Here is a 25,483-nt window from a genome sequence, read left to right as displayed (position 1 = left end):
AAATGACTACTTTAAATACAGTTCCTGATTTCAAAAAAAGAAAAACCAAAAGGTAATTATATATCTATATATTTTTAAATCAAATTTATTATGTAAATTCAAAAATATATATTTTTTTCTACTCATTTCTATCTCTAACCTATACCAATTTTCTTATTAATTTTCTTACAAATTTTATATCCAAACCTTTTACTTCAATTTTTCAGATTCATCTGCCTTACTTTTAATGCTAGGTTTATTTTTGGTGTCTTTTCAATTCAATAGAAATCCTCCTAAATTTGCTGATGAGGAGACCGTGCTTACACAAAAAAACTATGTATAATTATTCTACGTGACTTCATGTATACCACAAATAAAAATCACGGATTTCCGAAACGATCGTACAGATAATTGACTTTGTTGTTGTTCCTTCTTATGAAACTGATTTTTAATTTAATTAAATTTTGATTTTTAAATTTTAAAAATTTTAAAACTTTTAAATTATAAATCACATTACTTAATATTGAATTAGCTCTAGGACATTTAACTATCGAGCTTATTATATATCTAAATTACAACGAGCATTTCCTGTATTTTAATTAAACTAGTAATTTCACTATTACATTAAAATACACTTAGCTCTTTAGACTATTATTCTAATCTCCTTTAAATTATATATATATATATATATATATATATATATATATATATATATATATATATATATACAGTTAATAGAAAATCTCTGAGTATATAGGTTGAGAGTTGTCCTCACGCAAACGCACATTCTCACTTTTATAGATATATATGCATTCCGTCCAGGATTCCCCAGTCGACACATACGCATATATATGATATTTTTTTCATACAAAAAATGGGAGATGTTCATGCGATTATTATATATTTTTTCTTAAACGTTCACTTCTTACAAGTAATAACAATACTCGAGCTGAGATCGAAACCAAAACCAAAAAACAGTGGATTAAGCACGATAATTATTAGGCCACCTGACACGATCATTAAATACTGTTTGTAAGTCCCTTTTACTTCACAAAAATAATATGTCATGTTGACCATTTACACATGCACATTCATGTAACAGCTAACAAAGCGACAAAAATCTGATGCCCCTCGCCGTACCTATTTTCTAATTGTTACCCTTTAGAACCTTTTCTTTGGGATTGAAGTAACTTAAAATGTATCTAGGTGTTTAAAAAAAAAAACTATGTACTGATTTCAATTTTGTAGATCAAAAATTCGTCTAGTATATATTTTGAAAAGTGTCTTCACCCACATTATATTTTTTAGATATACAGATTATATAGTATTCAATGTAGACTACTAATTTTAAAATAAAAAAAAATATTGCGTCTGAACTTTGGTGTAATCAGCTAGAATTGAAATCAGGTCAGTTGTTTTCTTAGTGTGAGAAAATAGTTCAGGTTTAATAAAATATATGGTATGAATTTGCAAATGAGTGTATGTATATCCCAACTTTAATTCATAATACAGAAGCCAGGGAATACTTTCTGTAAATGTTGATCCATAATATGTTATTTTACCGCGGAATATACATGATTGAATGGGCTACAAAAAATAATTTAATTTTACTCACCTGGCGCGTTTAGGTGGAGACGAAATTTGAAAAAAATATAGACAGAGAAACATAAAGCCAAATAGAGTTTTATATATATATATATATATATATATATATATATATATATATATAATGAATAAATGTTCGCACTCCCCTACTTCAATAAATAATTTTGCAATCAAATCAATTTAGTGCTTGCTGTAATCGAGATACCATCCCGACGCACCAGCTGGAAGCATCACATCCGTCAGGCAGTTACAAAGTCCACAATATATTGTAGTCTACATTGCGCTGTATAGAACCTATTATCATTTGATAGAATTAGTTTATATATAATGAATTGCATTATTATATAAAATGTACAGTTAACTGTACTGCACTCTAAATAGGCGTATTCATTGAGAATGTGTTCTTTTTATATCAAAGAACTTACTCTGGATGTATATGTCTAGTATTGCTGGGTGATTTTAAGTTTTTTTTGTTTTTATAAAAACAATAGTACTGTCAAATTATGCTGCACCCCTATTATATCAAATAATCTCTTGTTCATTTTCTAAGTTCGGTGTTTCTGCTAGTGAGATGAATACATTTCTCAAATGCAGTTTTTATGCTAGATTGTGTCAGATATGAACTTTGGCCAAATCGGCTGTTTCATCTTTCATCAGCTTATTTAGTTTATTGATATTCGATACTTCCTGAAAACGATCTACGAAGTCTGCTAGACACATAAAGCACGTTCGCCTAAAATCTCATAAAACTAGATCAATCCGTTTTCAAGTTCACAAGACATGCAATCACAGATAGACATACGCATAGACACAGTACCTTTGATAAAATAGTATATAAATATATCGCAATCATGAAAGCGAAGACTTTTGTAATTCATGATTAAAAGCCTTAAAACGGGTGAAAAAGAACAGAGAAAAAAATAGGGTAGTCACCTTACCGTTCTGCTCTCGATTTCTCAAAGCTGTATCGAGGGTTTTTAAAACAGGTTAATCGTAAATATGTACAATTTAAAATAAAATTACATTGCGTTCCGTTAATGTTTAGGTGAAAAAATGAGCTAACTTATTACAATAAAGCAACATTATGATATTTATCTAAAATCCCAGAAACTAAACTTCTCAACCGAATGTGAACAGTGTCCAAGGTCTTCAAATGGAATAATGAGCGAGCACGACTCAGGATTAAAAATGAATTCGTGCAAATGTTCGCTGAACATGACAGGTTTTTAATGAGATAATCAGTGATTGAAGACCCTTATTGTGGGAAGTTTATCGAGGAGATGCGATTAACTTCTACATAGCCTGCAAATACTGCATGTTGACGTGACTGCCCACGATTTCATCCATTCTTTGATGCATCACGAAAATCAAGATCCCTGATTATCAACATTATTTTACTTAATCAATCAATTTCGCGGACACACACGCACACACATACGCTCGCACACACACATATATGTATATAATGCTGAAAGTTAGAATAGTGATTTCAAGTTTATGGGTAATTTTAGAAGCATGATAACGATGTTATTTTTGTATTTAATATTTTATTTTTTATATTTCAAACGCGCTTGGTCACAAAAATATCGAAATAAAAATGAAAGCTACAGGAGAGATTACCGAGACCACAGAAATGAAGCTGTCTTCAAGAACACTATATATCCCATCATGAATTTCTGTACTTTCTGTCTGTGTTTGTGACGCGGTTTAAGTTTAAGGCCAACCACCAAGGCAAGTTAGGTACCACAATGAAGCTATTGACCCATCGGCTGTTTTAGTGGTATTTTTATCCATGTTTGGTGTATGGAAATGCAAAATAAATTCAAAGAAATGCAAAGTAGTAGTGGTGATGGGAGTTAAATCTGTGGGAGTAGCAACAGAGACAAAAATAGTAGTTGTGATAGGAGTTAAATTGGCGGGAGTAGCATCAGCAGCCTTTAGGAAAAGTGGTGGTTAGAGGCATTTAATCGGTGGGGGTCGCAGGAGTAAACGATTAATATTTGTTAAAAATACAAGATAATTTTATTTAAAAGAAAATTACTTCCATTTGTCCCGTTTTGCAACAAACAAAAAGAAAGTAAGTAAAAAAGTTTCGATTTATATTGCTTGAAAAATGCAAGATTTTTTATTTACTTAAAAAAAAAAAATTACTTCCATTTTCTCCGTCTGATAAAAAAGACAAAAAAAAAGGACTTTCTCTGATTTGACTAGGGTAGTCAGTTTAGACCACCGGTCATTAAATAAATTTAAGAATTTACATTAGTTAGTAAAATGATTTATTTGTTTTAGATAATTTGAAAGTACTGTTTTCCATCAATCTATTCATACCAAACAGGTAGCAATGGTGTGATTGCCGGCAAAAAGCCTGAGTTATTTCCAGAACTGAGATATAAAAAATAAGTATATGCTAAGGAAAATACAATTAAAATGAACAAACAAAAAGAATTATAAGCAAAATTAGTAATTTATAGATTGTAATTAAACAATCCGAAAAAGCAAAAAGAAAACAATGCAAAGTTTTCATTTTCCAGTAAAGAATAAATATAGGTTGAAACTTGAGTGAATCTGATACTAGAGTTTATAGATTGTTTTGTTAGATTAAACACCGAAATTAGTAACATTTTCTGAAATTCTGATCATGTTTAAATATAGAATGGCCCCGTATCTTTTCAAATCGTATCATCCAATTTTCACTAAACAAAAAAATAACAAAATTTTACTAAAACAATAACTTATTTTTCTACCTAGATGTAAATTTCAATCTGATTGAGACGAAACATGACCAGAACTATATGTAGTAAAATAAAGCAGTGCAATGAAGTATGTAAACATTCAGATAAAAACAAGAGATACTCTAAAAAGACGCAGAAATACATACAGGGTGACCCCCCCCCACAAAAAAAGAAGCTAAATGGAGGCCATCTAGATCAAATGCTCTAGAACGGAGAAAAAAAGGCCAACTACCCTTGTGTTTAAATGTGATGTTTTGAATATAATAAACTGTTTATGACGAAAGTTTCAGTTCATTCGGACAAAACACTAAGAAACGGGTCCTAATTAGAGTTTATGTCCGTATTCTTTGGGTCACCTTGTATATGTAAAACAATTAATATATATATATATATATATATATATATATATATATATTAATATATATATCTATAATATAAAGCTAAACACCTGTGTGTGTGTCTGGTCACGAATACGTTCCTATATGGTTGACTATTATAGAAAACTGATCACAGATAATGATAGAAGGTGTATTGAGACACAGGAATCGGTATGTTTGATCTGGCATAATGATGATTCATAAAAATTGTGGGGTCTTCGTACGCGCCTGGTCCACAAAGTACGGGCATAATAAATTGAAACATTGAAAAAAATAAAGTAGGTATGATATATATATATATATATATATATATATATATATATATATATATATATAGATGTACATAATAATAATCTGATAAGTATGTTTTAACTAAAATAGGGATGGTATAATACAATTGTGGGGTCTGCGTTCGCGCCTGGCCTCCATATAATGAAAATAGGCAGACACTTTAATAAAGATTTTCATATCTATCTGCGTAAGTATACTTTGATAATTATGTTTCAGTTAAAAGAAATATGGTATACTAAAATGATGGGGTGTTCGTTCGCGCCTGACCTCCATAGAATTGAAATATGTCACAAAGTTTTACAATGTTGTTTTTTTTTAATATAAACCCACAGAATATTGTAATAAGTGTTTCAGTGTGAACACGTATGGTATAATGAATTATGGAGTTTATCTATTTTATTTTTACTTCCATCATATTTTGCTTTGGTTTTTATACCCCAAAATTCGAAGCTATCTTTTTTCAACCCTTCTTTTCATAATCAATCATACTTTAATAAACCAGGGTCCATTTTCTGTAGGCTGTTTTTTAACCCAGTCAAGGATGGGTACTTTTGCTATTATATATATATATATATATATATATATATATATATATATATATATATGTGTGTGTGTGCATGTATACATATATATATATATATTTATATATATACATACAGTGATGATCATATTTATTGGCACGGTAAAATAAAAGTTAAATTTTGTCTAATAAATTCTAAAAAAGGGATTAAATTAAAGAAAATAACAAAGTATATTATGTATTTTTAACTGGCCTTTCCGATGCAGCAATCGGATTTTAGAAAAAATAAATAACAAAGGAACAACAAACATAATTGCAAAAAACCCTTGTTCAAAATTATTGGCACGATTTATTTAATAATCAATTGTATAGCCTTTGGCCTTGATTACCTTCCTCAGTCGCTTTTCATAGTTTACAACCAAGTTGTTGCACTCTTCAGTAGTAATTTTAGCCCACTCTTCCTGACAATAATCCTCCAATTGAATAAGATTTTTAGGCTTCCTTTGCATTACCCTCAATTTTAATGTTCTCCATAAATTTTCAATTGGATTAAGGTCTGGGCTTTGTGATGGCCACTCCAAAACATTAATATGATTGTCCTAAAGCCATTTCTTAGTCAGTTTAGCTGAATGTTTTGGGTCATTATCTTGCATGAACCACCAACGACGACCAAGTGAGAGCTCTTTAGCAGAGTCTTTCAGGTTTTCATCCAGTATTTTAACATAATCTTCCTTTTTTATGCTACCTGTGACCTTAACAAGTCGCCCTGGTCCAGAGGCAGCAAAGGATCCCCAAAACATCAAACTGCCTCCACCGTGCTTCACTGTGGGTATGGTGTTCTTAGGCAGGAAAGCTTCGCCAGATTTTCTGTAAATATAAGACACTTTATTATGGCCAAATAACTCTATTTTCGTTTCGTCAGTCCATAGAACACGTTTCCAGAATGCAACATCTTTATCAATATGACGTTATGCAAAGGCTAGCCTTGCGTTCAGGTGCATAGGCTTCAATAAGGGAGTCTTTCTCGGACGACATGCTTTTAAACCAGCTCTCTTCAAAACTCTTCCAACTGTATGTCGAGATACATTCACTCCAGAGGTGCTCTGTTCATCAACAATCTCCCCAACAGAGATCCTTGGGTTTTGTTTTACTTGTCGAACAATTTTCCGTTCATCTCTTGGGGAAAGAATCCTTTTTCTCCCTCTACCCTCTAAACTCATAACGTGGCCTTGCGATTTGAACTTGTTTATTATGGCTCTAACAGTGGATTTGGGAAGGTTTAGCTTCTTTGAAATCTTATCATAGCCCTCCCCATTGGTATGGCATGCTACAACAAGCTTCCTGACGTCTTCGCTGTGTTCCTTAGTTTTAACCATGGCGATTGAAAATTATAATTTAGTCACTTATAATAGTTTAAATAAATCGCTATCTAAAAATTATCTGAAAAAAATTATTCACTGAATTAGCGTTAAACAAGCATAATATGGCTATAAAAAAGTTCAGAAAGCACGTAAACCGGAAATTGATTGATATTATACTGATACTAAAAGAAAAACAAAGCCGTGCCAATAATTTTGAACAAGGGTTTTTTGCAATTATGTTTGTTGTTCCTTTGTTATTTATTTTTTCTAAAATCCGATTGCTGCATCGGAAAGGGCAGTTAAAAATACATAATATACTTTGTTATTTTCTTTAATTTAATCCCTTTGTTAGAATTTATTAAACAAAATTTAACTCTTATTTTACCGTGCCCATAAATATGATCATCACTGTATATATGTATATATACATACATGTATATATACATATATATAATAAATGACAAAAGATTGTATTTCCAATCACATACTGTTGACAATAATAAAAATATTCCTTGTATTCAGTTGACACTTACAATTATTGACAGCATATGCTTCGTAGCATAAAATGAATCAGTTAATAATTATATTAATCAGTTAATCTATATTGCTCTAACTCGTCAGAAAAAATAGCAACAATCAATTAACCAAAATAAACAAAATGCGTTTGGATGTAATTAAAAAATCAACATTAGAAGAGAAGCTGCACATACCTCATATCTTGCTTACGTTACGCTATTGTGAATGAGAAATAACATCATTTTAACTAAGAAAATCGTATTTACAAATAAAATAAATTAACGTATATCCTTCCAGAAACAAAGTTACGTTTATTAATTAGTAAATTTAGTATTTATAATATTTATATACATATTGGCCAACATAACAACAATTATTATAATACATTACACATGTTTACATATCAAATAACATTATACAAACATTAAAATAACCCCAAGCAATTCTCAATCCTTCTTTTGTACTGGGTTATTTATTAATCTGTATTTCATTCTGTAGATAATTAACTTCTCATTACTGTTATGATAAACTGTATTATGCACTAAAATCTTCAACCAGAAGTAGCGCCAAACTTCTTAAACTTACACAACTGCTTAAACAATGTCTTAAGAAGAATTGCTTCTTATCAGTATGCACTGTATTTTAGAATTCAGGTGATCGCTCATCTCCCTCGCAGTACGGACCAATAAGTATCCATTGCGTCATGAGTAGGTTGCTGGAATCTGTATGAAATAGAGGAGTAATCAACCATCTCAGTAAAAATAACCTTCTCAGTAACACGAGTTATGGTTTCCGTTTTGCTAGATCTACAGCAGATGTGCTTACAGTTATATCTCATAGGATCACCGAATCTCTCGACGAAGGCTACCGTTCAAGGGCAATTGCTCTTGATATATGAAAGACCTTTGATAGCGTATGCCATAAAGGTTTACTTCACAAGATCTCCAGCTATGGTATAGCGTGGAATGTCTCGTCTATTATTAATATATTTCTCTCTGATAGATTCATAAGAATAGTTGTTGATGGACAGAAATCAGAAGCTCACAGTATTAATGCTACTCTATCAGAGGTCCTTTCTGTGCCCAACTCTCTTCCTAATCTACATGAATAATCTTCTAAATCACACCCTTACATAATTCGTAGACATTTATGATGATGACACTACTCTCTATGGTAGCACATCTAAGACAATGAACGACTAAGTTTCTCTCGTGTTCTCTCCTCTGATCTTGAGAAAGTGATACAATGGGGGAAAAAGTGGCGTGTTACTTTAAATGCATCTAAAAGCAAGCGTTTATCTTTCCATAATCTGGTATCAATTGAAATGAATTGCTCTCGTCTTAGGAGGCTGCATGTTTTGACAAGATTCTGGGCCTAGCATTTACTCCTGATCATAAATGGAACACATACGTTAAATCCGTTGCCAAGGCCGCTGATTTGTGTTTATAGATAATAAAATCGTTTAGCATTCAATTTCTCATACCTACAAGCGCGCGCACACACACACACATATATATATATGTATATAGGTGTATATATGTATACATATACACATATACATATAAGAAAAACATATACTCTTTCACATAAAGTCTAATGCAAGCGTGAAGCATTTACACCCCCAACACAATATTTGCATAAAAAACTACATATACACACGTGTATACATAATCACATACAGAAAATAGAGATATATACGTACACATGTACTCACATACATATACACACATATACACATATATGCAGACATATATATTCATATACTTACCTACATACATGCATATATATACATACATACACACACACACATACATATATATATATATTGTGTGTGTGTGTAAATAATTATCATCGTCTTACACACTGACGTAGCTATGATTAACCAATAATTAGTATAAAAAATATTTGCGCATTTTTAACATTTTGACCCACGGCGTAAGCATGCGGGGATATATTTACATTAAGAATAACGTAATCAAAAAGATAGCGTATTTCATACATATACAGATATAATCCTATGGTTGTACCAATATTAATAAATTATCAATTAGAAAAATTAAAATATCTGAACACAACCTTAAAGACATAAAACATAATCTCATTACCTTTCGAAATATATATATATATATATATATATATATATATATATATATATATATATATATATATATATAATGTGTTTACTTAATGTGACATAGTTGTTTTCGTTAAGGCGACATGCTTATTGTTCAACCGTGTAAATCCGTGTAAATAGTTAGAGAAATATCTGTGCTGACAAGAATATGACTTCGATTACGTTATCTCTAGTATCATACATATTGTAATAAGAAACACCTCCTTAAACTTGGCATCTGTATTAAATGTATGACCAATCAGATGATTACATGAATTTAATTTTACGAAAAGCAAATGCTACTTATACATTTTAGGAAGCATGCCTTTTTAGTTAAAAAAAAAACATACGCAAATACGGGATCGTGATTTAAATTAGACGTAATATTCAGACACAGAAAAAGTGATAATTCCAAATACACCGTTGTTTCTAACATTCTATTATTTGAAATCTGCACAATATATTAAAGTCAAATATATTTCTTCACCAGTAATATATTCTAAGAGGTGTAATTGATTTTCTATGAGAAACGAGGTATTCTCGCAATTAAAAATAATATTTTTTTTCTGGAATGTATGTATCTGTCTATATATATTTTTTTTTTGACACAGTGATCACCACTTATCAAGGCCCGGAAGCCACTCAGGGATAAGAGTTATTGCAAGTACATTACGTTAGCGCGGAGATTTGATGAAGTGTTTACTTAAGGGGGTGGTTCATTAGGAATTTGTTTACGTTGGACTATGAGGACATACAAGTTGTAGTACGGTGGGAAGCAGTCAGACGGAACAGAGTTCCACAGGCGTGCAGTTCTAAGAAAGAAGCTTTGTTCATGGAATCCACGTTTTGATTTAGACACAGATATAGAGTGGGGGAAATTTTTCACAGTGGCTTCAGCTGGACGAGTGTTTTTCGTGAAAGAAAGATATGTTATCATTATGGAATATTCCGTTTTTGAGTCTCATATCGTCTTATAATAAAGATTTAATACGGCGTTATGTTAATTTTATTCATTGACAAATAGAAACCATGGGGTATAAACTAACTAAAAAGCAGCATGCAGGCATTGACAAAGAGATTTGAAGTGGGTTAAATATATAATTATGATATCGAAATATTCAAACAGTAAAGTGCTTTTGATATGAAACACACTATTACTCTGAAGTAACACCGCTTTAATCGAGCAAAAACGGGGTGGATTAATCTAACTGCTAATATTTGTTATAGAAGACTGTATTTTCATATGTTTACACGACAAAGATATTGCATCTAATGATGCTGTAAATAGATTTAATTTTAAAGGAGGGGAAGTACATGCTGAAATATTGGAATCAATATGTATACACATTTATGTGATATATTCGTGTAACATTTAAAATTGCGCTTTGAAAATTCGAAATTTAGTCGTATGATGAATCAAATAACAAATAGGCATTTACAAGCAAAGTTACATAAAGAAAGTAAACTATGAAATGCAAAGAACATGGAGACTTTAGACATTTCATATTATTTATGAGAATGTGTCTATGTGCTCATTGACGTTCTAATATCCGATATAAAAGAGATTTATAACCCTTCATTTTTGCATTGAATATTCGCTTGCTTTAACGGTGAAAGAAATATATACTTTTTCTTTTGTTTACGGTTTTTAGCGGAGATACTTTTATTGTACCTATTTATTATTATTATTATTATTATTATTATTGTTGTTGTTGTTCTTATTATTATCATTGTTATTGTTATTATTATTGTTATTGTTATCATCATTATTATTGTTATTATTATTGTCATTGTTATTATTATCATTATTGGTATTGTTATTATTATTGTTATTATTGTTATAATTATTATTCTATTTATTATTAATATTATTATTAATACTAATAATAAATAGAATAATAATAACAATAACAATAATAATAATAAAAATAATGATAATAATAACAATAATAATATTTTGTTATTATTATTATTATTATTATTATTATTATTGCTGTGGTGGCACCCATTCATTTGCATATGCGGATAGTAATTACACATAACTAGGAAGGCTCAATTAGTCTGAGTGTGTGTTCACCAGAAGCCACCGAAGGCCGCCGAGAGCAGATATGTTCCTCCAGCAAAGACTCTCTTATTTGACACGATTATGTAAATATCCTGTAAATATACCTTTTCCTAATACACTTCTTATTTGATCTACCTTTGTTTGTTGAGTCGCCATTTGTATTGCTTTCTATGTTACTTGTTTCAACCTGCAAACTTAACAGTGCCGACAAGGATGAACGTCCAATATAACAGTTTGACGAAGAAATGGAAAGAACTCACTAAAAAAAAGTACAACGCAACGGTTTACCTTTCTAAGGAATACAAGTTTTGACGAACGAAATAGTCGTAAAAGCGGATTTTACGCTAAAGAGAAATTCGACGCAAGCGGAAAACATGAATAATTCAGCGAGCATTGGAAAACTGTAAAATATTTCCCTCGCGAAGTACAACACTAAAAGAAAGAAACGGTTGTTTCCCAAATTCCAAGAACAAAAACTACATTCAGGTTAAAAAAAAAGTAACCTCGATTAATAGTATTTTATTTACTAAAATACTAGTTGGAAAAAAAGAGACAAACCAAAACCTTTAATTGCAGTCTCAAAGAAAAAAATCGAACGTGGCAAAAAAAAAGCGACGATTTATGTCGTTTTCCGCGGAATCAATGTTAAAAAAAGATAAAAAACTGTAAAAGTGAATTTTTGTAAAACGACAAACAGATACGTATTACTAAATGACAAAGAAAAGATTCGTATTACTAAATTACAAGGAAGCAACATACGAAGAAAAAAAAAGTTCACCAGTGGATTTCCTAAATTGCTGTAAATACCAACTAAAGACTTTTTGGTAAACCAAATTTTTCTCTTCGGTATTTAAAAAAAATACCACAGTTAAACTAAAACCAAGGAAAGATTTTTTTTTTAAACTAAGGTTGTCACTGGATAACGGATATAAGATAGTAAAACGTCACGTACAAAAAAATGGAAGATTTATCTAGAATGTTAATGCAATTTTTGCTGACGCAACACAAGGCGCAATCTGTAGAGAGGAGAAATTATTGAAATGACAAATGGAACAAGAAGAAAGACAGAAGAAATTACAATTTGAACAAGAAGAAAGACAGGAGAAATTACAATTTGAGTATGAAGAAAGGCAAAATGAACGTGTTGCTAAAACACTGGAACTATTAAAGACTAATCGAGAAAATATCGACAGTACTAATTTCTCGCATACAACTATATTTAAAAGCATGGACACATTTAATTATGTGCCGGAGGAAGAAAAGACTTTTGAAGCATACTATACAAGACGCGAGGATGTCTTTCAACTGGACTGCAAAAGTTGGCCAAATAGCCAGAAAATGATCCTTTTACTCAGGAAGTTGGGTGTAAGAGAACACAGCAAGTTCGTAGATTATATACTACCTAAAAAAACTACGGAATGAGATTTCATGGAGGCTGTAAAATTACTAAAAGGATTATTTAATGCGAATATATCTCTTTTTCATAAGAGATGGTTGTGTATGAATCTAAGGAAGATGGACAACCAAGATTATTTGACATACGCATCAGTTGTCAATAAAAACTGTGATAATTTTAAGTTAGCGGAACTAACAGTAGAAGATTTCAAATACCTAATCTTCGCACAAGGGTAAGTCTCCACGAAAAATGCAGAAATACGCAGACGAGTGTTGTCTAAGCTGGAATCTGTGCAAGATTTAACACTACAGAAATTAGCAGAGGATTGTTAAAGGGCCATTCCACTAAAATGGATTCAAAAAGATAGAAGAATCTGGAGTGGCATGTGTAAGAAAGGTTAGAAAACGATACACACCAACCAAGAACTATACAAATAAAAGCAGTCAAAACGGAACGAGATATTCCAAATATAATAATTATAATTATAGTAAAGAATATAACAAGTCTCTTCCTAGATATAACGGTAATAGACGCGCATAAAGACATTGGGAATCGGATTGACATCATAAGAAGAAACATGCTACATTTGCAAGAAAGTCGGACACAAAAGCGATTGTTACAAATATACAGATTTCACCAGAAAGAGAGTACAGCAAAGAAAATCAAATGGAAAATTAGACGAAATCGGCGAACATATATAAAAGTGGAAATATTAAAAACGTCAATAAAATTACAACTGGATTCAGGATCCGATATTTCTATAATATACTTGAATACATGGAAAAAGTTGGGTCAACCAACCATGATGAAAACAGGTAAATCAGCTCGGACGGTAACTGGTGGTGAGATAAAATTTGAAGGAGAAGTTATCCTTCCGATAAAATTGAAAGGGATTTCGAAGAAATTAAAAATGTTCTTATTGAAAAATAGCGAAAACCTGTTTGGAATAGATTTAATTGAGAAATTTGGACTCTGGGATAAGCCAATTAATACATTCTGTAAAAAAATAGAATGCACTACTTCAACAAAGAAAATATAAAAGAGGACTTAAAAATATTCCATGATGTATTTATGACAAAATTAAGTCGTTACAATACATTTAAGGCCTCGTTTGAACTTAAAGAAAACACCAGCCCAATTTTTAGAAAAAAGCGGAACGTTACGTTTGCTGGGTTGGAAACGATTAATAAAGAATTAGAGAGATTGGAACAGACAGGAATACTATCAAAAATAGAACAGAGCGACTGGGCAGCCCCCACCGTATCTGTAAAGAAAAAGCTTTGCAACAACGTTTGCAAATATATAGGATAGCACCGCACCGTAATACCCCGTCAAACATATCACCAGCTGATTTAATATTTGCCAGAAAGGTGAAATCAGCGTTTGATAACCTATTGCCAAGACAGGCAATTGTCCGAAACACAACACACATGATAAGAAAGAAATATAACTCGGGAGATCGAGTATATTTCAAGTGCTACAGGAATAACACTTCTTACTGAGAATGTGGAGTAGTGGATAAATGCATTGGTGATTGTATATACATGATTAAAGATCCAAAGAATATACATAAAGACACCTGAACCAAATAAAAAAAAACGCCACATTGAAGATGGTGATTATACAACAGCAGTCATAGAGGAGAAACCCATGGACATAATATACGAATCCTTTAATTTGGAACCGCCTATATATACACCTGAACACCGAAGATCAGGTAGAAAAAGAAAGTTTAATGAACCATTAATGTTAAATCCCAAGAGAAAAAGATATTGAAATCTGTGCGACTTCAAATCTTGGGAGGAGGGTTTTGTGGTGGCACACATTCATTTGCATATGTGGATAGTAATTACACATAAATAGGAATACTCAATTAGTCTGAGTGTGTGTTCACCAGAAGCTACCGAAGGCCGCCGAGAGCAGATATGTTTGTCCGGCAAAGACTCTTAGTTGACACCATTATGTAAATATCCTGTAAATATACCTTTTCCTAATACACTTCTTATTTGATCTACCTTTGTTTGTTGAGTCGTCATTTGTATTGCTTTCTACGTTACTTGTTTCAACCTGCAAACTTAACAATTATTATTATTATTATTACTATTATTATTATTATTATTATTATTATTATTATTATTATTATTATTATTAAATATTTTGAAAAATCGTGTGTGTGCATAAAATTTTATCCACATACAGGAGTTTTTTCTTTTTTTTTCTTTTCATCAGTGATTAAACCTCACTCATGCACTATTTACAGAGAGTTAGAGAGGAAAGTTAGGAGCCTCCTGACATATTGAAAATACGTCAGACTATATATAGTGCAGTTGGGAGGTCGATAATCGTTGTTGGTTGATCCATGGCTATGAAAGCTCAACCCAGAAACACGTCTCGTACATAAAAATATATATATGTAAAACAATTTTAAAATATTTAAATAATTAATAAAGTAATCATAAATATATTGAAAAATACGCAAAATACGTATGTCATGAATAAAAAAATGCAAAGAACATGGAGACTTTTGATATTTCAGTTCATTTATGAAAATGTGTCTATGTGCTAATTGACGTTCTTATATTCAATATAAAAGAGATTTATAACCCTTAATTTTTGCATTGAATATTCGCTTTCTTTAACGGTTACAGTAAGATGCACCTTTTCTTTTGTTTACGTTTTTTAGCGGCGCTACTTTTATTCGACCTATTTATTATTATTATTATTATTATTATTATTATTATTATTATTATTATTATTATTGTTGTTGTTGTTGTTGTTGTTGTTATTGTTGCTATTACTATTGCTAGTATTATTGTTATTATTATTATCATTATTGGTATTATTATTGTTGATATTGTTATTATTATTCTATTTATTATTAATATTATTAATAATAATAATAATAAATAGAATGATAATGGCAATAACAACAATAATAATAAAAATAAGGATAATAATAACAATTATAATGATAATAATAAATTATTATTATTATTGTTGTTGTTATTACTATTATTATTATTATTATTATTATTATTATTATTAAATATTTTTAAAAATCGTGTATGTGGATAAAATTTTATCCACATACAGGAGTTTTTTCTTTTTTTTCTTTTCATCAGTGAATAAACCTCACTCATGCACTATTTACAGAGAGTTAGAGAGGAAAGTTAGGAGCCTCCTTACTTATTGAAAACACGTCAGACTACATATAGTGCAGTTGCGAGTTCGATAATCGTTATTGGTTGATCCATGGTTTTGAAAGCTCAATCCAGAAACACGTCTTGTACATAAAATTATATATATACAAAACAATTTTAAAATATTTAAATAATTAATAAAGTAATCATAAATATATTGAAAAATACACAAAAAATATGTATGTCACTAATAAAAAAAAATAATTTTACATTTTAAAGCGAGTAGAATCGTGCATGAACGCTGATGAATTTCATAGATAATTAGGAAGATAATTGATGTCTGTGAGTGCGATTGTGAGTTTGATCCTCGTGTTTTAAGTTGGGCCCACATACACGTGTCAGTACAGAAAATGTCATGCACGTAAATTTAATTATTTAGCTAATATATGAATATATATATATATATATATATATAAGTATATATATATATCTGTCGACATATATTTTTCTTATTATATATCAATCCTTATATAAGAAGCTAAATGTGAATACAGAGCAATATATAGAATAAATGACAAAAATATATATTCCAAAATACATGATGTTGACAATTTTGTATTGTATTCCTTTACGTCAATTGATTTCTACAGTTCTTGACACTATATGTTTCGTAGCGCAACACCAATCACTTAATTAGTATATCAATTAGTGAATCTATTTTCCGCTTAACTCATCAGAAGAAATCGCAACAATCAATACACTAAAGGGAATTAAAATGCGATACGACATGGTGAGAATTCAAAATTTGGAAGAGAAGCTGCAGTTACCTTATACTTTTCAATTACGCAATTTGGATTTTTTCATTATGCATATTCAGGATTCAGGGCTGATGGACGCAGTAGATCTTCCCATATCACCCGTCTAGGAGAAGGAACACTCTGAAACTAAACCTAAGGGGAGGGAGGAATCTCCAGTCTTGAATGACAATCCTCTTAGAGCTGGTTACTCAAATAAATTACCGGTCTCCAAACCTTAATTGCTTAAGGAGTAGATAGATACTGTCTATCGCCAGGCTTCTATACCCCTTCTTTGCCTATTAGTCGGGTGCATAACAGAGACACTATCACAGTGATTCGACATAACACTTAGTAGTAGATCTTGTTTCTTTTCTAGGGCAATTACGCCGTTTCCCCACTCCCGATACATCCCACCCCCAATAACTGGGCAATTGGGAGTGCTTCAGTACCACACATTCCTGTGCAATTAGATTGGGCTGACATTCATTTGATGGGTTGAGGGTACCGGATTGACAATTCCTGGCTGCTATTTCCGACTGGTAGTACAGGTCCCCTAACTCTTTGGTAGCGCTTAGAGCGGCTGCTCCATCGACAGTTGTATAATACAGGGATGTTTGTAGTTCCATGTCGCGCACGGACAGGGACCGTGCACTCATCCCCGATGGGCTTTCCTGGGGCAACACTCCAAGTATAAGAAAGGCCAGCTGATTGTCTACTTGTGTTGCATGGCTGATGCCCTGCATAACCTCTTGTTCAGCCCCACTCACCTAACTGAAACTCTTTAAAAATATGTCAGTACAATCAAAAAATAAGTTTAAACCAGGCCTAGAGATAAACACATCCAACTTGCATCCTACCTTGAGGCTTTCATTCACTAACATACGTGGGCTTAAAACTAATTTAAATGATGTTGAAGCATTTCTCCTAACAAATACCCCGGATATCTTAGCGCTAAGCAAGACTAACCTACACTCCACCATCCCCTACATTCGTAACACCCCGCATGACTAGAAAAAGAAACCTAGAAACGGACGATCAAGCTTTTATGTGCTTTAGACTAAGCATACAACACAACATTAGCTACTTTTATTTACTCTACCGCTCTCCCTCAACCCAGGACTGCACCATAATAAACAAAGTCTCTGGCAGCAAAGACACAGCACTCTCCCTCGACATTAGCGCACAAGTACATGTATTTGGTGACTTTAATGTTCACCACAAAAACTGGCTTGGATTCTCTACTCAGACAGATGCAGCGGGCACCACAACCCATAGTTTTCCTATATCTCACTCCCTATCACAAATGGTTACGTTTCCAACCGGTTTCCCTGACCATCAAGTACAACAGGCATCACTTTTAGATCTGTTTCTGACCACATTTCCCGAAGATTTCATAACAAATGCTGACAGACCACTCGGGATCACTGAGCACGCAGTGATAATGGTTGAAACTGCCCTAAACTCTAGACCCAAAACTGAAGAGCCAGTGTTCAAAACAACGAAATATTATAAAAAGGCTGACTTAGAAGCCATCAAAGATCTTATAAGAGAGGCCCCATGGGGAAATATTGTTCTCTTCCTGCTGAACAGTGCGCAAATAAGACCACTGAATCGTTCAAACAGACACTGAAACTAAACCTAGAAGAGGGAGGCCTCTTCAGTCCTGGACGACAACCTTCCTAGAGCGGGTGACTCAAACAAATCACCGGTTGGCAAACCTAAAACTGCTTAAGGAGGAGATACTCTATCAATCGCCCGGCTTTCATTCTCCTTCTTTGCCTATTGGCCACGCGTAAAGGTTATATCTCAGGGACTCGTCTGAATCACACAGTGGTTGACCTTGTTTCCTGACTAGGGCAATGAACGCCGCTTTTCCCCGCTCCCGCCACATCCCATCCCCCTAAACTGGACACAGTGGGGTGCATCAGTGCCATATATGTCGGTTCAGTTGGACTGGGCTTGCTTTGCCTAATGGATTGAGGGTACCGGATTGACAGTTCCTGGCTGCTGTTTCCGACTGATAGTACAATAGCCCTAACTCTTTGGTAGCGCTTAGAGCGGCTGCTCCGTCAACAGTTGTAAAATATCGGGATGTTTCTAGTGCCATGTCGCGCATAAAAAGGGACCCTGCACTCATCCCCGGTGGGCTTTCCTGATGCCACAATCCTGTGGGTGAGGACAGCTGATGGTCTACCTGTATTGTATGTCTGGTATTCTGCACAACTACTTGTCCAGCACCCCCTCACTCACTCACCCTAACTGAAACTTTTAAATAAAATAAAATGAAATGACAGTTCAAGCAAAAGTTACGTTTAAACCAGGACCAATCTCAAAGAAAACCAACCTGCCTCCTCCCTTGAGGCTTGCATTTACTAATATCTGCGGGCTTAGAACTAACTTAGATGATGTTGAGTCATTTCTCCTTGTAAACACCCCGGATATCTTAGCATTAAGTGAAACTAACCTTCACTACTCCATTCCCTCTAACAACTTTAACATGCCTGGTTATCTCCCACTCTACAGTAAGGACTCGGACATACATATGCATGGACTTGGAGTCTATATTCGTAACACTCTCCCCCTGACTAGAGAAATAAAACTATAATCAGATGGCCAGGCCTTTATGTGTTTCAGACTAAATATGCAACGCAATATTAGCTACTTGTATTTTCTCTACCGCTCTCCCTCAAACCAAGACTGTACCCTAATAAACAAAGTCTCATACAGCATAGATATATCACTCTCCCTCGATACTAGCGCACAAATACATGTATTTGGAGACTTAAATGTCCACCACAGTAACTGGCTAGGATTCTCTAATCACACAGACGTAGCTGGTAGCGCAACACACAACTTCTCTATATCCCATTCCCTATCTCAGTTGGTTACATTTCCGATACGTTTCCCAGATCAGCAAGATCAACATGCCTCACTTCTAGATCTCTTTCTGAAAACGGTTCCCAATGACTGTACAACAAATGCCCACAGCCCACTCGGGAATGCTGATCACGCTGTGATAATGGAAGAAATAAGCCTAAATTCTCGCCCTAACACTGAAGACCCACTACTCAAAACAACGAGGTATTACAAAAAGGCTGATTGGGAAGCCATCAGGGAGCTCATCAGAGATGCCCCATGGTAAAATATATTTACTCTTCCAGCGGAACAGTATGCAAATGAGACCACTGAATGGTTCAAAACTGCTATTGAAGCACATGTTCCCGCACGGAAATTCTATAGCAAGCCCCACTCTCCCCAATGGTTTACTTCTGCTTGTGCAGCTGCCATTTGTCAAAGGTAGCATGCCTTCCGCAGATTCAACCGACATAAGTCCAGCTCAAATAAACAGAAGTTTATAGAAACTAGGAATAATTGTAAGAGAGTTATAGAGACAGCTAAGACAGATTTTGGAAAATCTACAACAGCGTAATAAATAATGGACAGTCAACTATTCTCTCACTATCAAACAATCATGAAGTTGCTTGCACGGCAACTGACAAGGGTAATCTGCTTGCCAGTCGGTTTGCCTCAAACTCCACACAGAACTCGGTGCACCACTCACTCCCTGATTTTCCTCTGCGAACAGACGCCACACTAGACGATTTGAAAGTCACCCCTTCTCAGGTACATGCTATTATAAAAAAACCTAGACACCTCAAAAGCATGTGGACCAGATCTCATCCCGGCTGTGCTATTAAAAAAATGCTCTGGCGAGGTTGCTCCAGTTCTGTCCAAACTTTACAATAAATGCCTTACGAATCTTGTTTTCTCGACTGCTGGAAAACCGCCTCTGTGGTACCAGTCTTCAAGAATCCTAGTGAAAGAAACGACCCACTAAATTATCGCCCCATTAACCTCCTCTCTCTTTTCGCCAAAATATTGGAGTCCTTAGTTAATCAAGCCCTAGTCCAGCACCTAACGGCTGCTAAACTCCTGACTGACAAACAATATGGATTCAGGCAAACCCGTTCAACAGCAGATATCTTAACTGTAGTTTCTTAACGTATATACCGTTCATTGGATAAAACAGGGGAGGGTAGAGCGGTGGCCCTTGATATATACTTTAGGCGTTTGACAGGGTATGGCACGATGGTCTTCTAAGGAAAATTAGATCATATGGAATCACTGGAAGAATTCATAATGTAATTAAATCCTTCTTAAGTAATAGAAATATCAAAGTTGTTCTCGAAGGTCGTACATCCAAACAATATGACATAAACTCGGGAGTACCTCAGGGGTCTATCTTTGGACCTCTATTATTCCTTATATTAATAAATGACCCCCTGATAAAATTGTTTCGGAGATGGTATATTTTCCGATGACACCACTCTCTATAACAGATATGAGGGGAAAACAAATGAACACATATCCAAGAAAATGGCAGAAACACTAGAGGATGACCTCCAATTCGTAATGGAATGGGGACAAAAATGGTTGGTCTCATTCAATGCTGCTAAGACTAAGCTTGTTTTCTTCAATAACTACAAGAAACCTTCTCTACCACCAATAGCAATGGCCAAGAAGACATTGCCTGAAAGTACTTCTTTTAAACTCCTCGGCCTAACGTTTACAGGGAATATGAACTGGAATAGATACATTGAGAGCATTGCCAAGACTGCTGCAAGGAAGGTTAGCTCCCTCTACCGTGCTAGAAAACTACTTACGCCTGACAGTATCCAATACCTCTATAAGGCAACCATTCGCCCATGTATGGAGTACTGTTGTCACATCTGGGCTGGTGCATCTGCTGTTTGTCTCTCGCTCCTGGACAGGGTTCAAAAGAGAGTCGTCAACCTGATAGGTCCTGAACTGTCATCTAGGCTTCAGCCTCTGTCCCATCGACGAGATGTTGCATCCCTCTGCCTGTTCTACAAATACTTTAATGGTGAATGCTCTGACGAACTGCAAACACTTGTACCTCCACGACGTAACTACCCCCGACAAACCCGACAAGCTACTAAGTCTCATCCCTTTACAGTAGAGATCCCTAGGTGCAAGAAAGCCTTTTACTCCAATAGTTTCTTCCCCAGAACTGCTGTTCTTTGGATCTACCTTCCGGGATTCTGCTTTCCCAACTGCAATGATATACAGAAGTTCATGTGTAATGTTAACACACATCTTTCTACTCATCTCCCTTCATAATACCCCGCTAATTAAGTCCCTAATAGTATCCCCCTGCTTCAAAGTGGCACTGTGCCTTCTTTGGGGTGAAAATTGAATTTAAAAAAAATACGTATAATTATATTCATGCAGATGTTTTACATGATTTGTACCTCCATACTATTTGCGTAAAATGTGTGCAGTAAACACAAAATTGTTTCCATTTATTTTATTTATACCTATATATTTTTTTTTAGTCTATGAAAGTGAACGTGTATGAGTGTCTATATATCTGTCTGTCTGTCTGTCTGTGTACATTTTCCTACGCAATAACTTTGTCAATTTTCAGTCTACAGACACGAAATGTGATATACCGGGTACTGAGATTTGGGAAAATATTTGTAATCCGTTTAAAAAAAGTTTTTAAAAAATGATCGTTTTATATGTTTTTTTTTTGCTAAGCACACACCTCCAAACACCCTGGCAACGCCGGGAACTCTTGCTAATATCTCTATACAAATTAGCGTGTCTGTGTGTCTATGTACATTTCCCTTCACAATAACTCTGTCAATTTTAAGTCTACAGATTAGAAATTTGATGTACAGGGGGCTGAGATTGTAGAAAATCTTAGCGATCAGTTTTCGGCAAGAAATGTGGTCGATTAGTCGTCAAGGTTTTATTATTTGATCTTTGTGTACTCTACCAAACTCCTCCCATAATTTTGAGTCTAAACACTTAAAATTTGAGATATAGATTGGGGTCAAAATTTTAAAAAAAGTTACCTCTGCTGTCTCTACCAAATGATTGAGACAGTTTGGATTCCTAAACTTTTGAAATTTTACATAAAGGGTATTCAGAGATAGTGCAAGCTTTTTAATAGGTCTAGTCGAAAATTTTTAGTTACCAATATATAAATGTGTATATGTATATGTGTGAATGTCTGCCTAAAACGTTCGACAGAGGCGACGGATTTTACTAAGATCAGTATCGTTTTGGAAACATCGAAAACTTGGCTAAAAACATTTATATCTTCACCTTCAACTGGACACATTGTTTCAGGGTCTTCGCTTTTTCGCCGATATTTTGTAAGTCGCCCTCTGCTTTCGGTTTGGCGGTGGTCTTAACAGCAATGACGTCAGGGTTTTCCCCCGCTCGTTTCCTCCTTCACATTACGGGTTCGAGCCTGCCTTCCTTCTACCGTTTTTTTTTTTTTGCTCAACACACACATAAAAAAACGGGGCAACGCCGGGCTGAGATGCTAGTCATCTATGAGAAAAAAGTCAGCTTCATATGATTTTTGCTTAAATGCCAGCCATTGAGGGTTCTTTATACAAAGCACTACGGCCGCTCGCACGGAGAATTTTTCCTTTGAGGAGAAGTAAAAATATGGGCCCTTAGATATATAGATATGGAAGTGTTATAATAAACTTTCTACCTCGTTGTAACTTGTTTATACGCTCTTTTATATGTTTTTGAACTCTGTTTAATAAAAATAATTATTACACGATTGAAAATATCTACTTTAATTAAATATCACCATTGTTTTAGAATGTTGTTTTTGTTTCATATAACTTGATTATTTGTTGTAAATATTTATAAAATAAGATTTTGTATTTTTCTGATTTCAGATTCCCCAGAACATTGTAACAATGGACAACGATCAGTCGAAGGTTGAATACATGCTCGGACTTTTAGTGGTTGTTGGTGTCCTGGGCAATGGTGTTGCGATTTGTGTTTTTTCAAGGAAGAAGGAAAAGCTGCCACATACGATATTCATCCTAACTCTTGCAATAACCGATTTCCTTACTTGCTCTGTGGTCATCCCTATGGCGATTCACTTCATCCACTCTAGTTATCGAACAGAATCGGACTTTCTCTGCAAATTATATCATTTCTTTATTACATCGAATGTTCCATTTTCGGCCTTTATCATGGTTGCGATATCGGTGGAACGCTATATATCAGTATGCCATCCATTTTTGCACCTGATGACACCAAAGAGCACACTGATTATTATATTTGTTCTTTTATTGTTCGCCTTTACACTTGGGACTATAACCTGCTTAGCTTACGGCACATACATGGATTGCAATCTTCTTATTGACACCAACGTGACAAATGCAACATTTTCCTCAAGTGATTACATGTTTGAATCAAACGACCGTCGTGGGACAAAATAATTACAGCCCGGCATATGAAAACTAATATCACCGAAATAACTTACTGCAATTCTGGCCATTGCACATTAACAACGTTTTTTATTTCAGAAACCTTTTTGCTTTATTATCAAAAAGTGTATGCTTCTTTATATCTCATTTCTTTTTTAAGCACTCTTGTTTTGTCGGACTGATTTATCGCTACGTCTTCTGGCGGAGAGCAAAACGGTGGAAGGCCCAGTTAAAACAGCGGCAGCTGTTAAATAAAAATGGATCAACCGTTCTTAGTGATGCGGCCAACACTGATAACGTAACTGAAATGATGTCGGTACAAAATGTACAAAACACAGGATCGAATAGCGCAGAGATATCTAAAGTGCAACCGGACTATAAAAATGCAGACAACCCTGAAACCACAATTATTCTGAAAAAGGAAACCAAACCAAAATGTTTTCAAAAAAAAGATTACACTAAAAGATAAAAACCGTTTCGCCAACTTCAAACTTGCTGTAATGCTCTTTGTGGTAAACCTTGTTTTCATCTGCGCCTTTCTTCCATCCTGGCTTATGGCAGTTAAAGCCATTAAATTTTCTGCTATTATTTTTTATGCGTATTTCTGTTATAATGTGGCAAACCCACTAATATATGCATTCATGAATCCATCCTTCCGAGAAGACCTGTGGGCAATACTTTGTTTTTTATAGGCAAGGTCGATCAGATCGACACCATCTGTGACAAGGATGCTCCAGGACAAAAGAAAGACATGAGGATACGCAGTGCTTTTAATTAAATAAAACAGGAAAAAACATTTAAACAGCTGACACAATACAACCATCTAAATATACGATGAGTACAGTCCATATTACTAATGAAAACATGTTATTGACGAACAATATTAAGACTTAGTTGAATAGCCTGAACCAAGATATGTACATTTACTTGGGTGATGTATCGAGGCGATATCGTTTTAGTATATTGCTTGTACAAATATTATTATTATTATTATTATTATTATTATTATTATTGTTGTTATTATTATTATTATTATTATTATATTATTGCTTGTGCATGAGTATTTCAATCGTAGATTTTATCTATTAAGCTAATACATTCTGTTGACGAGTTCTGTCATGCCTAAATATATAACAAATACACATTAGGTAAATCCAGATTGGGGAAATGTTCTAAATTATACTGCAACCGATTCCGTAACAATTCCTACACAACATATATTTAAACAGATCGGTTTGTATTATCAGTAAATTTAACGCTAAAATTCATTAACATTTAAAAAAATTGTATACACACACACATATATATATATACATATATATA

General features: G+C 33.8%; 1 protein-coding gene across 1 annotated transcript in view; it reads left to right on the top strand.

The window, feature by feature from the left end:
• LOC145266278 (uncharacterized) overlaps nucleotides 1-24,983 on the top strand; it is a 949,382-nt gene extending 924,399 nt beyond the window's left edge. Inside the window, exons 7-8 of the mRNA XM_080121826.1 lie at nucleotides 23,621-24,165; nucleotides 24,582-24,983. Coding sequence (XP_079977952.1) covers nucleotides 23,642-24,165; nucleotides 24,582-24,852 — 795 coding nt within the window. The 5' untranslated portion in view covers nucleotides 23,621-23,641 and the 3' untranslated portion in view covers nucleotides 24,853-24,983. The remainder of the gene's footprint in view (nucleotides 1-23,620; nucleotides 24,166-24,581) is intronic.
• The last annotated feature ends 500 nt before the right edge of the window (nucleotides 24,984-25,483 follow it).

Source organism: Euprymna scolopes, chromosome 4 (genome assembly GCF_053919585.1).
Source record: "Euprymna scolopes isolate OS-2025 chromosome 4, ASM5391958v1, whole genome shotgun sequence".
NCBI classification, from domain to species: domain Eukaryota; kingdom Metazoa; phylum Mollusca; class Cephalopoda; order Sepiida; family Sepiolidae; genus Euprymna; species Euprymna scolopes.
This window is presented reverse-complemented; position numbering and strand designations above follow the sequence as displayed.